Source organism: Mobula birostris, chromosome 6, assembly GCF_030028105.1.
Source record: "Mobula birostris isolate sMobBir1 chromosome 6, sMobBir1.hap1, whole genome shotgun sequence".
NCBI lineage: Eukaryota > Metazoa > Chordata > Chondrichthyes > Myliobatiformes > Myliobatidae > Mobula > Mobula birostris.
In genome coordinates this window covers 19,970,183-19,988,418 of record NC_092375.1, presented here as the reverse complement: position 1 = coordinate 19,988,418, position 18,236 = coordinate 19,970,183, and the positions used below count along the sequence as shown (strand labels likewise).

Below are 18,236 nucleotides of genomic sequence, written 5' to 3'. Positions count from 1 at the left end.
CATCAGAAACAGTTCCATTTCCATCTTTATTGGAAATACAGTCTCACACGTGGACACGGACAGAACCACTGGAACATTGAGGAACAGATATGCAGGCAGATTAAGGGAAGTTGTACAAACAATAGGGCTGTTATCATGTCACCTTCAACTTCCCTAATATAAACTGGGACCAACTTAGTGCAAGTGGTTCAGATGGGGCAGACTTAATTAGATGCATCCAGGAGGATTTCTTAAATCAATATATAGATAGTCCAACAAGAGAAGTGGCTGTACTGGACCTGGTGTGGGTAATGAGCCTGGCCTGGTGACCAACCTTTTAATGGGTGAACTGTTGTGGAACAGCATCCACAACTCAAGTTTTAAGATGGCTTTCGATGAGGATAAGCATGTACCTTGTGGGAGAGTATTAAATTGGAGCAGGGTAAATTATGAGAGCATTAGGCAGGAACTAGGGAGAGTTAATTGGGAAGTGCTGTTTTTGGGCAAGTCCACATCAGTCATGTGACAGGTGTTTAAAGACCAACTGCATAGTGACCAGGACAGGTATGGTCAGAAAGAAGGAAGGACAAGGAGAGAAAGGTAAGAGAACCTTGATTGATGAGAGAGGTGATGAATTTAGTCAAGAAGAAAAAGGGAAAAGTGTGTAAAGCTTAGGAAGCTGGGATCAAAGAGAGCCCTTGAGGATTATAAAGCCAGAAAGAAGCTCAAAGGAACTCAGAAAGCCAGGGGGAGGGGGCATTAAAAGTCCTTGGCAAGTAGGATTAAAGAGAATCTTAAGGCATTCTATACATATATTAAGAACAAGGGTAGGGCCACTTGAGGTTAAAGGGAGGTACATTTGCTTCGATGTGAAGGATGTGGGCAAGGTCCTTAATGAGTATGTTACAGTATTTACTAAGGAGAAGGAGGAAGAGGATAGGGAGATCAGTGCTTAGCATATTGAAATGCTAGGACATTTCGAAGTAAAGAAGGAGGTAGTGTTCAGTCTCTTAAACAGCATTAAGATGGATATGTCCCAGGTCCCAATGGAATATACCCCAAGATATTGAGAGAGATGAGAAGAGATTGCTGGGGCCTTGACCAAAATCTTGAGATCTTCTCTAGCCACAGGTGAGGTCCTGGAGGACTGAGTATCTAATCTTCCATTATTCAAGAAAGAAACCAGGGATAATCCTGTAAACTATAGACTGGTGAGTCTCATGTCAGTGACAGGAAAGTTATTGGAGGGGTGTATTAGGTATAGCACTTGTGAGCATTTGGAAAACCATGGCTTAATTAGGAAGAGCTAGCATGGCTTTATGCAGGGCAGTCTGTGTCTTACTAACGATTGGATTTTTTGACGAGGTGACAGTGGTGATTGATAGAGCTGTGGATGTTGTCTGCATGGATTTGAGTAAGACATTTGACAAGGTCCCTCATGGGAGGCTCAGCCGGAAGATTAATATGCATGGGATTCATGGTGAATTGGCCATTTGGATTCAGAACTGGCTTGCCCATAGAAGACAGTAGTGGTCGATTGGACTTGTTCTAGCTTGAGGTCATTGGTTTGTACTGGGATCTGTACTGGGACTTCTACTCCTTGTGATGTATATAAATGACCTGGATGATGATGTAGATAGCTGGGTTAGTAAGTTTGCAGATGATATGAAGTTTGGTGTTGTGGATGGCGTAGAGGACTGGCAAAGCATACAGTGGGATATGGATCAGTTGCAGATATGGGTGGAGAAACGGCAGATGGAGCTTAACCTGGCCAAATGTGAAGTGTTGCACTTTGGTAGGTCAAATGCAAAGAGACAGTACACTGTTAAGGCAAGATCCTTAACAGTGATGAGTGGAGGGATCTTGAGGTCCCACTTAGCTCCCTGAAAGTGCCTACACAGGCTGATAGGATGGTTTAGAAGGCATATGACTTGCTTTATTTATTGAAGTATTGAGTTCAAAAGTCAGGAAGTTATGTCACTGCATTATGAAACTCCAGTTGGGCTGCATCTGGAGTATTGCATGCATTTCTGGTCACCCTGTTACATGAAGGATGCTGAGACATTGGAGAAGGTGCAGAAGAGATTTACCAGGATGCTGCCTGGATTAGAGGGAATGTGCTATCATGAAAGGCTGCCTTGTTTTCTCTGGAGCAACAGAGGCTGAGGGGAGATCTGACAGAGTTTTATAAGATTGAGAGTCATGGATAGAGTATGCAGACAGTATCTTTTTCCCAGGATTGAAATGTCTGATACCAGAGTGCTTGCACTTAAGGTGAGAGGGAGTAATTTCAAACGAGGTGTGGGGGCAATTTTTTTTTAAACACACAAAGGTGGATGCTCAGAATGCAATGCCTTGGGTGGTGGTAGAGAAGAGACGTTTAGATAGGGACTTGAATGTGAGGAAAATGGGAGGATTTGGACATTGTGTTGGCAGAAGAGTCATTGAATTAATTTGTTTGTGGAGTGAAGGGACTATTCCTGTGCTGTACTCTGTTCTTGCAGTACAGATGCACAACTTCAGCATCTGAATTTTTACGTTTAATGGCAACTGGTAGTGCATAAATGAGGAATTAAATGAAAAGTCTACTGGAGGAACTCAGTGGGCAAGGCAGCATCTGTGGAGGTTGAGAGGTAGTGGATGTTTTAGAGTGAATCCAGCTTCAGAACCTGGGATCAGGGAATAAATGTTAGTTTTACTTTAATGTTAGTTTTATTTTAATGCCATAAGCTTCTCGTATCACTCCTCCCTCACCTCCTACAGGGCCCCCAATGGTTCTTCCGTGAGAGGCGACACCACCTCTATTGGGGTTCTCTATTGTATCTGGAGCTCTCAGGACGTTGATTTCTCCTTCCTGTAATTATTTTCTTTTCCCTTCCCCCTTCCTCCTTCCATTCCTCACTTGGCCTCTTACCTCTTCTTCTCACCTGCCTATCACCTTCCCCTGGTGCCTTCTTCCCTTTCTCACATGGTTCACTCTCCTATCAAACTCCTCCTCCTCCAATCCTTTACTTTTCCCATCAATTTGGCTTCATCTATCACCTTCCAGCTTGTCCTTCCCCTTTCCCCGCCCTTCTATTCTGGCTTCCTTCCTCCTTTCCAATCCTGTTGAAGGGTTCGGCCTGAAACGTTGACTGTTTATTCCTCTCCATAAATGCAGCCTGACCTGAGTTCCTCCAATACTTTCTGTGTGGTACAACAGATGTACAATTGTATGGCAGAGACTGCTCTTTGGTACACTGAGTAGAACAGCTTAACTGTTGTTGCTTGAACAACTCCCTGGTTCTATAATGTCAGACTTCTCACTCTTCCTGCAATTCAGAGCACCTCAAAACTGAATTATCTTTCACCAACTGTGTTCCTTCAATTTTAACCTTCCCACTTTCTGTGAATTACAATTGAGTCCATTCTCCTACTTAGAAATCTATCCACAAAGTAGCTTGCTGCACTAATATCTTTTGAAAGACTGCTTAAAGTTTATGTCTCCGTCTCCGTCTCCGTCTCCATCTCCATCTCCATCTCCGTCTCGAAGGACAATACGGTAGTTTTTCACAATCTGGGCGGAAGGTATGGAGGTCCTGAGATGCCCAGTCTTCAAGATCTGCCTCTTGGCCTCACCATTCTAGTCCAAAGGAAAGGTTATGAAGCAATACATTTGGCACTAACTTGGCTACAGGAGCTGCCAGAAGGATGTTTAGTGATGCTCAGCCACCTTAGGGGTTCCACTCTAGATATTCTGTCCAGGTTTTCTCCCATAGCCTTCACCTCTGCTGAGGCTGCTCACCATGCAGTGAGCCTATTTAGCCATAAATGGGGATCTGGCCACGAGCAGCAGGGCTTGATAATACTTCAGTAAGATCCATGTAAGCGGAACAAGCGCTACACATGCCCTTACACTTCCTCCCTCACCACCATCCAGGGCCCGAGACAGTCCTTCCAGGTGAGGTGACACTTCACCTGTGAGTCGGCTGGGGTGATATACTGCATCCGGTGCTCCCGATGTGGCCTTCTATATATTGGCGAGACCTGACGCAGACTGGGAGATCGTTTCGCTGAACACCTACGCTCTGCCCGCCAGAGAAAATGGGATCTTCCAGTGGCCACACATTTTAATTCCACGTCCCATTCCCATTCTGATATGTTTACCCACGGCCTCCTGTACTGTAAAGATGAAGCCATGCTCAGGTTGGAGAAACAACACCTTATATTCTGTCTGGGTAGCCTCCAACCTGATGGTATGAACATTGACTTCTCTAACTTTCGCTAATGCCCCACCTCCCCCTCGTACCCCATCCGTTATCTATTTATTTAAATACAGACATTCTCTCCCCCTCTCCCCCTCTCCCCCTCTCCCCCTCTCCCCCTCTCCCCCTCTCCCCCTCTCCCCCTCTCCCCCTCTCCCCCTCTCCCCCTCTCCCCCTCTCCCCCTCTCCCCCTCTCCCCCTCTCCCCCTCTCCCCCTCTCCCCCCCCCCGTTTTGTCCCTCTCACTATACCCCTTGCCCACCCTCTGGGTTTCCCCCTCCTCCCCCTTTCTTTCTCCCTAGGCCTCCTGCCCCATGATCCTCTCATATCCTTTTTGCCAATCAACTGTCCAGCTCTTGGCTTCATCCCCCCACCCCCGTCCCCGTCTTCATTTCGGATCTCCCCCTCCCCCTCCCACTTCCAAATCTCTCACTAGCTCTTCCTTCAGTTAGTCCTGACGAAGGGTCTCAGCCTGAAACGTTGACTGTACCTCTTCCTAGAGATGCTGCTTGGCCTGCTGCGTTCACCAGCAATTTTTATGTGTGTTGCTTGAAATTCCAGCATTTGCAGATTCCCTCGTGTTTGTGTCCTTTTATATTTTAATAGGTTTGTATTAAAGTAAGTTCATTGACCTTCTAAAGTTTAGAATTTCTAGGCTGTAGATTTCTTTTATTATTTTCTTCAGTGTTTCGTACTTGGTTACCAAGGCAATGTTTGCTCTTGGCATTCCCATTTGTCCCATTTCTGCTCCAAATTTATTCCATGCAATGTATCTTCTCTTATATATGTTTAATAACACTTTTCTGATGTAAGTTCTGCATTTTGCTTTCCATCCCAGCTGGCAGAATCACCCCCCCCCCCCCCACCAACCCGGTACCTATTGAAGCCATAATGCTGACATAGCACTGTGGTTATGTTACTGGATCAGCAGCTAGTCACCTATATTATTGACAGGAGGCAGAGTTTGAATCCCACTATTTCAACCCTCCTGCTGCAAAAGTAAAGATCATCTTGAGTATTGTCACCAGAAATTCTACCTTTCTAGAATAATTAAAGTATAAATTTAAGTAGTTTTAATATTAATTGATGTCAACAGTGTGTAGTAATAGGTCCATCATAACAGACCTCTGCAGCATAATTTTGACTGGTGTCATCTGAAAAGCCTACAGCTGCACTTCTTCTGCTCTTAATTTTAAGAAGGCATCTATTTCATCATTCTCTACAGCTTCGTAAAACCGATGGTAATCCTGGGGGAATAAAAGAAAGAAAACTCACTGCAGTTCTAAAGAGATATTAAGTTCGAAGGTTCATCTATTATCAAAGTATACAATTCTGAAATTCTTCTTCTCTAGATAGTCAGGAAACCAAGAAAGAAAAGAATGGCAGCGTGATCATCAACCCCCAAGTCCCCTCCCCTTCATGCAAAAACAATGTTTAGGTAAAAAACAGTATTTTAAAAAAAAGACTGAAGAAGTCCATAGTCCAAATCCATCTCCAAAATGCAGAAAACCTGGACTGTATCTGTCCTTAAATGATTTGGTTAAATAAACCAAATTTCACTGCTTCTCAAAATTAGGCAACATAAGAGGACGTGAGTGTTAAATTTTGGGGTGGACATAGAACAATTGGTCAACTATCCATTAGTTTGCCAGTGTAAAACAGTAAAAATCTGGCCTTGACAATGCAGATCGTGACAAGCAAAGATCTGTTGTTGGCGTTATTAGATAATGAACACTCACTGCTCTTTTCCACAAGTATTTCCTTGAAGCAGCGTTATCAACAACCCCTATTTCTTCCTGCGCATCCACCTCCAAAAATAAAATTCCAGAAGAAAATGAAGCGGAACTGTCATTCTCATTCTTGACTAAAAAATATGTTTTTACTGCTAATTTTAAGCCAGTAATTATGTAGCTGGGCCAATAGGCAGGGGCCTGGATTATTAAAAGGATTTGAATTTAAATCTCATTGTGCAGTTAAAATTTTGGTCTTGGTAATGGCTTTGGAATTACTAAACAGGTAAACTAGATTTTTTTCAAATAACAATCTCCTTGAAAATAAAATCTATTCTTACATGATGTGAAATTGGAATTATACACTCAGTAGCACTTTATTAGGTACAGGAGGTAACCAATAAAGTGGCCACTGGGTATATGTTCATGATCTTCTGCTGTAGCCCATCCACTTCAAAGTTCATCATGTGTGTTCAGAGGTGCTGTTTTGCCCACCACTGTTGTAAGATATGTTTTTTTGAGTTACAGTTGTCTTCCATTCAGCTTGAACTAGTCTGGCCATTCTCCTCTCATCTCTCTCATTAACTAGTCATTTCCACCCACAGAACTGCTGCTCACTGGATATTTTGTTTCTCATATCAATCTCTGTTAACTGTAGAGACTGTTGTGCGTGAAAATCCCAGGAGATCAAAAGTTTCTGAAATACTAAAATCCATTGTTGGTCTGGCACCAATAATCATTCCACAGTCAAAGTCACTTCGATCAGATTCCTTCCTCGTTCTGATGTTTGGTCTGAACAGCTTGACCATGTCTGCATGCTTATATGCATTGAGTTTCTGCTGCGTGACTGGCAAATTAGATATTTGCTTAAATGAGCAAGTGTACCTAGTAATGTGGCCATTGTATACAGGTATAGAATTTATAAGTTGCTAACGTAGTTGACTCTTACCTGCCTTCTACATTGCCACTTGGTAGGGTGGAGAGGAATAGGGATAGATAATAATTGCTAGCCCTGTCAGCAATGTCAAATTAATGCATAGAGAAAGACCAAGATATTTTGCTTTCAAGTACTCTTGAACATACCTACACTCATTTTGTAACATAGATTGCAAAAGATTAATGAAATGCAGCCTGGATCTGCTTCCATGCCACAATCAATACACTTTTTCCGAGAACTGGCCATGAGTGTTCCTTCAAGCAGCTAACATGATCCATTTCCACAACTGCCTTCGGAGAGTGGGAAATCTGCCATAAAAATTATATTGGTATGTGTCTATTTCTGCATCTTTGTGCCAGTCTGATATCTGCTACCTTCTTCATTTAAAACATGTCTGAGTGCAGTGAACAAATCTTGAATGGATGCCTGCACATCGTTTATTAATGCACATTGGAGAGCCCTGGGGTTGACATTTCACTATATTGTTCCCTTCTGACTGGAACAGTTGGTATTTAGTGCTGTCCTTTGACTTTCATCCACATCCCTTCAGTTTCAGTCTTTTTTTAGGATATGAATTGAGCTTTAGGTTATCAAATGAACATCTTTAGTTCTGTAAATTCAGCAAAGCATGAATTTCTCAATTGCATATTTCCCTGAACATTCCGAGTTTCATTTAGTTCTGCTCCAATTTATACTTATAGGTGCCCCTCCCCGCACTCACCTGCTGATATTTAATTGAGTGGATACCACGGGTGAGTTAACCCTGTCTTTTTTAATAGGAGTGTGCTACATATAGTCTCCTGGTACTTTTCTCATATCTCAGTGGAACTGGAAGATTTTGATTGGAACATCTCAATTTTAATTTAAAAATATAACCTTTATTTAGCTGCCTCCTCATCTCGTTCAGAACACCCCAATGTGCAGAGTTACGTTTTTGTAATCACTTGTGATATTTTTAAAAATCCCCACTTACTGACAAAGAATGTTTATTAAAAGATGTTAGTTAGGCCTAACCAGCTTAGGCATATTGTGTGTAGTTCTGGTCACCTTCCAAAAGGAAGGATATCGATAAGATTGAAAGAGTGCAGAGAAAACCTACAAGAGTGTTGCCAGGACTGGAGGACCTGAGTTATAAGGAAAGATTGGATAGGTTAGGACTTTATTCTCTGAACCTTAGAAGAATGAGGGAGATTTGATAGATGTGTACAAAATTATGAGGTTAGAGATAGGGTAAATAAATGCAAGCTTTTTCCACCGAAGTTGGGGGGGGGGGGGAGACTGTAACTCGAGGTAATGGGTTAAGGATGAAAGGTGAGCTGTTTAAGAGGAACGTGAGGGGGATCTTCACTTAGCGGGTGGTGAGAGTGTGGGTCAAGCTGCCAGTGGAGGCAGTCAATCAGGGTTCAATTTCAGCATTTAAGAGAAACTTGGATAACTACATGCATGGGAGGTGTATGGAGGGCTATGGTCCTGGTGCAGGTCGATGGGACTAGGCAGATTAATAGTTTGGCATGGACTAGATGGGCCGAAGGGCCTATTTAGTGCTGTAGTACTCCATAATGCTCTTGATTGTAAAAATGATTTGAGACAGATAATCATAGGAATCAATACTGGCAAGAACATTAATAATATTATACTGCTTTTCTTTGAAATAGTGACATGAACTATCTTATACCCTCCTGAGAGGACGGCAGGTCTTCAATTAATCTGGAATTGGTGATGTCTTACCCCACAATAATTGTTACCATTGAATATTTGTGGTGGAAGTGCATTGGGATCACCTGCCCGGCTTCTCATTTCTTCCAGCAGTGCCTCACTGACAGAGATATCGATCAGCTTGTAATTTATTCTCTTTACTTCCAGCACCCTTTCCACTTCCGACTGCTGAGACCTAACCTAGGAGAAGAGAGATTTTATAAATAACTAGCAACTGAAATAGAAAGCCATCTTTGGTATCTGCCATCTGGTGATCATGTATAAAGAGACTTTTACCAGAGCTGTTAAAGAGTGCTGAAGATATTTCAGGAGGAATTAAAATGCTTAAAAGGTTCTGAATAAAATTACTTGGAAATTGGAAACCAGATATCACTTCTACCAAATTCTATTAATTTTTCTACTTTTTAGTAAGCTTTAAATAGGGTTTTTATATTTCCCTTTTATTTGGCTGTATATCTCGCAGACAAGGGAACATCCACCAATCCCCACAGAGGAGAGAGTGAACAATTTCAAGTTCCTGGGTGTCAAGATCTCTAAGGACCTAACCTGGTCCCAACATATAGATACAGCTATAAAGAGGGCAAGACAGCAGTTATGTTTCATCAGGAGTTTGAGGAGATTTGGTTTGTCACCTAAAAGACTTAATCCTTTACAGATGTACCATGGAGAGCATTCTGATGGGCTGCAGAATGGTATGGGGGTGTGGGGGGGGGGGCTACTGCACAAGATTGAAAGAAGCTGATGAAATTTGTAAAATTAGCCAGCTCCATCTTGGGTACTAGCCCTCGTCATATCAAAGACATCTTCAAGAAGGGGGGCCTTAGAAAGCTGATGTCCATTATTAAGGACCACCATCATCCAGGACATGTCCTCTTCTCATTGTTACCATCAGGAAGGAGGTACAGAAGCTTAAACACACACATTCGATGATTCAGGAACAGCTTCTTCCCCTCTGCCATTTGGTTCCTAAATGGACAATGAATCCATGAACACTACTTCACCTTTTAAAAAATATTATTTGTTTTTAATATAACAATGTAATTCACTTTTTTCTATATTACTTTGTACTGCTGCTGCTGCTAAGTTAACAAATTTCACAACATATGCCAGTGATAATAAACCTGATTCTGATCCCTAATGTCCCTTGAGAGAGTGGTGAGTCACCTGACGGAACTACTGGATAAGGAGTTTTTTGATAAAGAAAACAAGATAAATTTCTCAGGATGCCCCATGAGTTAAAAGGGACCCTCCAATTGCTGGTGTTCCTATGCATCTCCCAGATCTACGGTTTCAGGTACTTGGAATTGGTTTATTACTGTCACAACATTGCATCACAGCTCCTGTACACAGCACTCGGATATATGAAGGTCCTAGAACACCACAGCACAGAAACAGGCCCTTTGGCTTTTCTAGTCCATGCTAAACCATTTAAACTGCCTCATCCCATTTTCCCACCCTATCTACATATGATGCTACTTTCAAGGAATTCTGGATTTGTCTTCCCAGAAGCCTCTGTTCTACCGCACTCTTCGGTGCCTTTCCCCTCACTGCGCAAGTCCCACCCTTGTTTGTCCTTCCAAAGTGCAACACCTCACACTTGTCTGTATTGAGTACACCACCTTGCTTGGTATTATCTGCAATTTTGTTGATCAAGTGTTATCATCGAGATCATTGACAGGCAACAACAGACCTAGTGCTGATCACCGCAGCACTTGTCTAGTCATAGGCGTCACGTGGAGCCAATGCGTAATTCAGTTGACTACTTCATCTTGAATGCCAAGCGACTGAACATTCTTGACCAACCTCTCATGCTGGAACTTGTCAAAGGCCTTCCTAATAGTCATAGACTACAAAATGAATAATAATTAGTACTGCGACTGGGGATAATGCAAAATAAAATTTATCAGCTTCAGAGAAAATGTAGAGAGGTAACAACAAGGTGCAAGATAATAATGAAGTAGATTGTGAGGTCATGATTCCATCTTATCCTACTAAGGAGCCATTTAATAGTCTTACATCAACAAGGTAAACATTGTCTTTGAACCCAGTGGTATATGCTTCAAGCTTTTGTATCTTCTGCAGGACTTAAGAGAGAATGTCCGATTATGGTACCTTGCTTTCTTCATCTGTATTTGAAAAGTCACTTTGACCGTACATCAGCCAGTGGTGCTAATGATTCTGTTTTTCAATATTATTAGCATAATGTGTCTAGCTGGACATGCCCTACAGTCTGCGTTTTATGTTTGTTTCATATCCTCGTATCTGTTGTTCAGTTTTGTCTCTAACTGACCCATTAACATGGTGGCTGGATGACCTTGGTAACATCTCCAAGGTCAGCTTGGCATTGCCCAATTAATTTCCCTTTGACCATCCCTCTCTCACCTTCTCTGCAATTTAAATCTAACCTATTTTCCACCTTTCCGAATTCCAACAATGGATCTTCAATTAGAAATGTTAACTCTTCTTTCCACAAATGCTTCCTGATCTGTTGAGTTTTTCTGTCATATGCACTGTTTATTTTCATTTCACGATACTGGACGATTGGGCAGTAGTGAAGGGAAGTTTAGTGCTAGTACCCTTTGTGAATTTAAAGCTTATAGTAACTTAGTTATAAAAATAAATTTATGCCTTATACTTGAAACAGCACCGCAAAGTTTAAAGGGAACTCGTATTTGAGAAATTAGCTTAATGATCTAGTATCAGATTCTGCTAAGTTCAAAATCCATTTGTTAAAAAGTACCACCTGAAAGAGATTTTTGCAAGTATGAAGTCCTTTGCCTGCCTGGTGACTAAGATAGCTTGTATGAAAATGAGATTTTCAAGTTGGATGTAAGTCACAATGATATTAGAAGGTGCAATATCAGAAACACTGATCTTTTCATGTGTATAAGCCTTGGTTTCAGTTCACTAAATTTCATGTCATCTGCAGTACAGTAATAAACTTTAGAAAATATCTGGCAGTTTAATGCAAAGACGACGTAATGACTTGGTAGGAAGACTTGAGGGATGGTAATTAAATTTAGCATAATTTAAAGGCAGACAGGCAAGATGATACTCAGCGGAGAGTTATATTGTAAAATCCATTGAAGATGACAGGATAAGCAAATAAAGCTGTCAACAAGCTTTTATAGATGAGAAGTATGGATGCCAAACTTGAGAAACAGATTTTATCTGGGAACCACACTTCACTTTGAGGCACGGCGAGGGCTGAGTCACATGGAAAGAACAATTACTAGAATGTGAATGGGGGTTAGAGAATGTTTATACAAGGGTTACAATGATGAAACTAGAATATGCCTCCTGCAGCAAAGAATGTTCATGGCAGCATTCAACACCCTTTAGCAGGGTGAAGAGATGAAATAAGTTTGTAGGTTCAGAGATATTGGAAGCCAACAGACAGAGATTTATGTTGATTGTTAAAGGAAGCAGAAGTGAAACAACTCCAATTCTGTTGATTTTATAGTTAAGGAAGTTCACCTCTGTTTCAGGAGGCTAGCAGTAGTGGGCCACATTGCAAATAACAATGAGTTAGAGTGCATGGAGTGACAATAGAGTTTAGTGACATGGAGTGACAACAACCTTTCCCTTGTTGATTCTTATGTTTTTAATCTAAGATTCTTTCAGAAGTCAGGAGAGAGACATAAAACTTGTTGCTTCACAATCAGGTTATTAAGCATTGATTGAAAAAAGGAAACAGGAGCAGAAACTAGTAACAGAAGGTTTAAAGACAAGAGGCTAAGATGCTAAGAAGATTAAGGTGGTAGCATTTTTTGTTTAGCTATTTTATTTTATAGCCGTAGTAAGGAAAATTTTCATTTGAATTTTTATACACACACACACACCCGTTAGTCCCATGAGACCATGGATTTGCGCCTTGGAAGGTTTCCAGGGTGCAGGCCTGGGCAAGGTTGTATGGAAGACTGGCAGTTGCCCTGCAACTGCAAGTCTCTCCCCTCCATGCCACTGATGTTGTCCAAGGGAAGGGCACGAGGGCCGATACAGCTTGGCACCAGTGTTGTCACAGAGCAATGTGTAGTTAAGTGCCTTGTTCAAGGACACAACACGCTGCTTCAGCTGAGGCACGAACTAGCGACCTTCAGATCACTAGACTGACGCCTTAACCACTTGGCCACATGCCAACACATTTATTTATAGAATGAGTTTATAGATAAGAGTTAACCAATGAAATACCTCCTATTCAAATACTGCAGATCAAAGAAGCTTCTAGAGCTTTCTAGAATCATATTTTGTATCACCACTAAACTGTTATATGGATATAAGATCTATTTAAAATACAAGCAGAGATAAACTGCAAAGAAAATAACAATTAACAGTCTAATCTAAGTTGGATCCAACACCCTCAATGTCAACAAAAGAATTGGTCATTGACTTCGGAAAGGGGATGGGAAGCAGTGCACTTGCTTCTGTCTACATCAACGGTGTAATGGTGTTCAGTTCAGGTTGAGATCTTCAAAGTCCTAGGTGTGAACATGACCAGTAGCCTGGTCTGGTCCAACCACATTGCTATCATGTCCAAGAAAGCTCACCACCATCTCTGTCTGTTGAGGGGCCTAAAGAAATTTGGCATGTTCCCCCTTGACTCTTACCAATTTTAAACAATGCACTATAGAAGGCATTCTACCTGGCTGTGTAACGGCTTACTATGGAAACTGCTCTGCAAGATCACAACTGGTCCTCCCTTCCCATTATCTTCAGCATGGACACACTGAACCCCCCCCCCCCCCACTCCGGCCACTGTGGGCCGAGCCCAATGCTGTACCCTCTGCTCAAACGGGACCTCATAGCCAAACACCCAAGCAATCACATTGTCAAGTTTGCCAATGATACAGCAGTGTTGGGGCTCATCACCGACAATGAGATGGCCCACAGAGAGGAAGTGGAAGAGCTCAAATCCAGGTGCCAGGCAAGTACATCTTTCCCAATGTCAACAAGAAAAAGGAAAAGGGTCTTGACTTCAGATGAATTTGCATCACTCACACCTCTCTTTGTATCTGAGCCGCAGCAGTGGAAATTGTGTGCAGTTTCAAATGCCTGGAAGTGCACATCTTGCACAACCTCTTGTGGTCCTAGAACACATCACACATAATCAGGAAAGTTCACCAATGCCTCTTACTTTCTGAGGAGGCTGAAGAGAGCCACACTATGTATATCTATACCGATGTAGTTCTACAGATTTGCAGTAGAGAACATCCTAACAAACTGCATCACTGCGTGCTACAGAAATGGCACCGCAGCAGACAGGAAAGCTATACACCAGATTGTCAATACGGCCCGACGCACCGCTGGCACCAGCCTACCCTCTAACGAGGACGTAGATACAGAAAGGGCCAGTGCCATCATAAAGGATCCCATCTACAGTGCTCGTGGACTGCTTATCCCACTCCCATGGGGAGTTAACCTTTGTAGCATTCATGCCACAGGAATGATAGCATTCTCTGAAATTATAACATCAAGGAATTTAAAGTTGTTGACCCTCTCCACGCTGGATCATCCATCTGCTCCAGAGCAGCAAGTATTTTGTTGTTCTCTTTACATTTATGTACTCAAAAAGACAATCTTGAAAGAAACTGCAGAGAGTTGTGGACACAGCACATCATGGAATACAGCCTCCCCTCTATGGACCCTATCTGTGCTTCTCACTGTCTCAGTAAAACAGCCAGCATAGCCAAATACCCCTTCACCGGACATTCTCCCTTCTCCCTCTCCCATGGTGTAGGAGATGCAAAAGTCTGAACAAACGTACCACCAGGCTCAAGGACTGTTACTATCCCACTGTTATCAGACTCTTGAATGGACTCCTTTTGCAACAAGATGGACTCTTGACCTCACGACCTACCTTATTATTGTTTGCCTGCACTGCACTTCCGAGCTTCACACTTTATTCTGCATTGTTAGTGTTTTACCTTGTTCTGTATCAGTCCACTGTAATGGTTTGATCTGCATGAACAGTTTGCAAGTCAAGCTTTTCACTGTAGCTTAGTGCATCTGACAATAATAAACCAGTACCAAATTATGCTGCCATCTGTCTAAGCTAAATTACATAGCCTCCAAAGATGGTGATCACAGACTTAATAATAACCTTCAAGTATTCATCTGACTGTCTTCAGGAAAGGAAATATATTACTGAGCTATATAGGAAGGGCGGCTAAGAAGGACAAATGGGATTGCTCCTACAAAGACCCATATAAGAAATGTGGCCCGATGACTTCCTCTGTGTGCCATCATTTCATGTGGGTCTGAGCCACGGACAGATGATAGAATAAAATTTCCAAGCTCTGGAGAGACCAATCCTGCAGCTTTGGGTAAAATCAATTGAAACTGCAGCTATCAACGGGAAGTGCATCCAGTGGCCACTTTATTAGGTACCTCTGTTTGCTAACGTAAATATCTAATCAGCCAATCATGTGCGGGCATCTCAATGCATTAAAGCACGCAGGCATGGTCAAGAGGTTCAGTTCTTGTTCAGACCAAACATCAGAATGGGGAAGAAATGTGATCTCCTGCAATTCTCATGCACAGCAGTCTCTGGAGTTTACAGAGAATGGTGCAAAAAATAAAAGAACATCCTGTGAGTGGCCTTGTTAATGAGAGAGGTCAGAAGAGAATTGCCAGACTGGATCAAGCTGACAGGAAGGTGACAGTAACTGAAATAACCATGTGTTACAACAGTGGTGTGCAAAAGAGCACATCTGAATGCACAACATGTCAAACTTTGAAATGGATTTGCTACCCAAAGGGGTGTACTTAATAAAGTGGACACTGAGTGTACTCTGAGATCACTCTATCAGCAATAGTGTGTGGCGTCAAGGGAGAGATTATGTTGCTTGTGAGATCCCAGTGTCTTTGTTTAGTTTCAAATCTGCTCAGATTGCACCCAATTCTCTTCTTGGAGCTGGAAATTCTCTGGGCAATTCCTTTTTGAAAATACCCGAGAATAGTAATTACACCTTTTTTGCTTATCATTTCATTAAGCTATCTCCAAGCCATCACAACAGATTTCCATTTAGTGCAATTGAGGAACCCTGGTTTTATACAAGTTCAAGTTCAAATTTATTTTCATCCACCCGTATCATACATATAAATAGCACTGTGCAGAAGTTTTAGGTGTGTGTGTGTATAGCTAGGTTGCTTAAGACTTTGGCACAGTACTGTACTAATTTTATGTGACCAGTTACTGTTATGTGAGTGACCTGATTCTGATATGGGTCTCTACTGTGGACCGAGAGTGGGAAAGGGGACAGGGAGAGGGGAACCGCGGTTGGGAAAAGGGGAACGGAGAGGAGAGGAAGCGGGAAGCACCAGAGAGACATTCTGTAGTAATCAATAAACCAATTGTTTGGAATCAAATGACCTTGCTTAGCGAGTCAGGGGTGGGTGCGTCTGCACCCGCGCCACCTCCCCGCCCCTGGCACCCCTTCTCTGCCACCCGCGGCGCTCCGTCCTCGCCATTCCCAACACCCTTTGCTTTCGCCAGTTGCTCTCGTACTGCCAAACGAAGAAACGTTCTTCCGGACCAAGGTACACAACACAATACATAAAACTCACACACAACACGAAGGTGATATTATCACAAGTAAATTAAATAATAAGCTGCATTTATGACACGTCAAAAAGTGGACAGTATACGCTACTGATGCTGCATATGTGATGAGATCTGTGTGGTGGCAGGCAGTTCAGAAGTCTCCGTGGAAGAAGCTATATTCCATCTTAAGTTCTTGTCCTAATGGTACGATACCTCCTGCCTGATGGTAGAGGGTCAAAGGGACTGTTGGACAATCTCCGACGGTACTAAATAGGTACTCCGTAACACCAAACATTTGATTATGTTCATGCTTATCAACTAACATTAGAATTTTTATTTACATGCCAGATACCTAGCACATCATAATGAAAGTGAAAGAATATCGCTTTTGATAATAATTCTGTGAGAGGCGTGGCCGGTCTGCCGACGGGAAGTGTCTCCCCCTAGCCGTGATCTGGATTCATTACACCATACTGTACTTACTTCTCTCGATGCTGAGACGCTGGAGACGTAAAGTTGCACCCCAGACATGCCTCGTCTCCCCGCTGACAAGCAACTGCTCCGCCGTCTATAAACCCACCGCCTGCCGCAGTAGCAGTGGACTCGGTCTGTCCGTTACACGAACTGCGTAACTGATGGAATTGCACGAGATTCTATAAAACTGAATGTAAATGAAATGCAGGCAGTGCTGCCCATGGCTGAACTTGAATCCGGAGAACGGTGACTGATACACATAATTCAGTGAACTTAAAACACAAAATATATTTTGAAATATGTTTCCTTTTTTTCCTCTTTAAACAAGACCAGGTGCTGCAGTCATGAAATAGGGGGATACAGAACGGAAGCAAGGACTTCAGCCCATTTAATACACGCCGACAATCAGTACAAAGTTTACAAATGTAACTCCCTCCGATTCTACCTCCCACCTACACACGAGTGGCAAATTCATCCAACAACCCGCACTTTCTTTACGGGGGGGGGGGAATGAAACCGGAGCACCTGGGGGGAACCCACACAGTCTAGGCAGGAGGGCAAACTCCACAAAGACAAATCCCAAGACCAGGACTGAACCCAGTGACTGGTTCTGTGATTCAGCGACTCTACTTTGTGCCACCCACTGGCATTGAAATTTGGTCGTTCCAGTAGTGGAACGGATCCCAGGGGCTTTCTGCAGAGATTCACAAACTTTCCTGGATAAGAGGACTAGAAACAGCCTTTGCCCGTGCTGTCCGGTTTGTGAGCAGACTGTCTCTGGTTCACAAAGATTAAACTTGGAGTTAGAGTAGTAACAGGCCTTTCAACCCAAATGGTCCATGCTGACCAAGATACATAGTCATAGTCATACTTTATTGATCCCGGGGGAAATTGGTTTCTGTTACAGTTGCACCATAAATAATAAATAGTAATAAAACCATAAATAGTTAAATAGTAATATGTAAATTATGCCAGTAAATTATGAAATAAATCCAGGACCAGCCTATTGGCTCAGGGTGTCTGACTCTCCAAGGGAGGAGTTGTAAAGTTTGATGGCCACAGGCAGGAATGACTTCCTATGACGCTCTGTGCTGCATCTCGGTGGAATGAGTCTCTGGCTGAATGTACTCCTGTGCCCAACCAGTACATTATGTAGTGGATGGGAGACATTGGCCAAGATGGCATGCAACTTAGACAGCATTGACACATTGTAGCTAGTCCCACTTAGCCATATCCCTTTTCTAAACATTTCCCATCCGCGTTTCTAGATTTTGATCTCATTATTCCGGCCCGGTATTTTAATGTCCCACTGAAGGATGGGATGTGTTGTTGGGATTAGTTATTAAAAGCAAGCACCTATTGCCTGTAAATAGGAAATTATCTGTAAATTGCCTGTAAAATTATATGAAGAGTAGGAAGACTGTTCTAGTTTCCTGACCCTCATTCCTTCTCCTAAGAAATAAATTAGTTGTTCATCTTGTGTCTATTTGTGACAAATACCAAATGACCCAAAAATAAAAAACAATGTTTTCTATGGTTTACTTCTTTGGTTTGCGAGTTTGGAAGAATTTAAACCACCACCAGCAAGTCATGTAATGCAGAAACATATACACT

The 18,236-nt window shown here is 42.4% G+C and overlaps 1 protein-coding gene across 1 annotated transcript; it reads right to left on the bottom strand.

The window, feature by feature from the left end:
- Window positions 1-5,385: 5,385 nt before the first annotated feature.
- On the bottom strand, window positions 5,386-16,679 carry LOC140199706 (SH3 domain-binding glutamic acid-rich-like protein 3). Its single transcript, XM_072262184.1, has 3 exons — window positions 16,632-16,679; window positions 8,618-8,785; window positions 5,386-5,469 (listed from the first exon to the last, which is right to left on the bottom strand). The coding sequence occupies exons 1-3, from the start codon at window positions 16,677-16,679 to the stop codon at window positions 5,386-5,388; spliced, it is 300 nt and encodes a 99-aa protein (XP_072118285.1).
- Window positions 16,680-18,236: the final 1,557 nt, after the last annotated feature.

What these genes read in the sequence shown, in the direction of transcription:
- LOC140199706 (XM_072262184.1), bottom strand. Translation starts at nt 16,679, where the DNA reads ATGTCTGGGGTGCAACTTTACGTCTCCAGCGTCTCAGCATCGAGAGAA. An exon ending in GCGTCTCAGCATCGAGAGAA is followed by an intron (nt 8,786 to 16,631) that starts GTAAGTACAGTA and finishes CTCTTCTCCTAG; the next exon opens with GTTAGGTCTCAGCAGTCGGA. An exon ending in ATGGTAACAATTATTGTGGG is followed by an intron (nt 5,470 to 8,617) that starts GTAAGACATCAC and finishes TTATTCCCCCAG; the next exon opens with GATTACCATCGGTTTTACGA.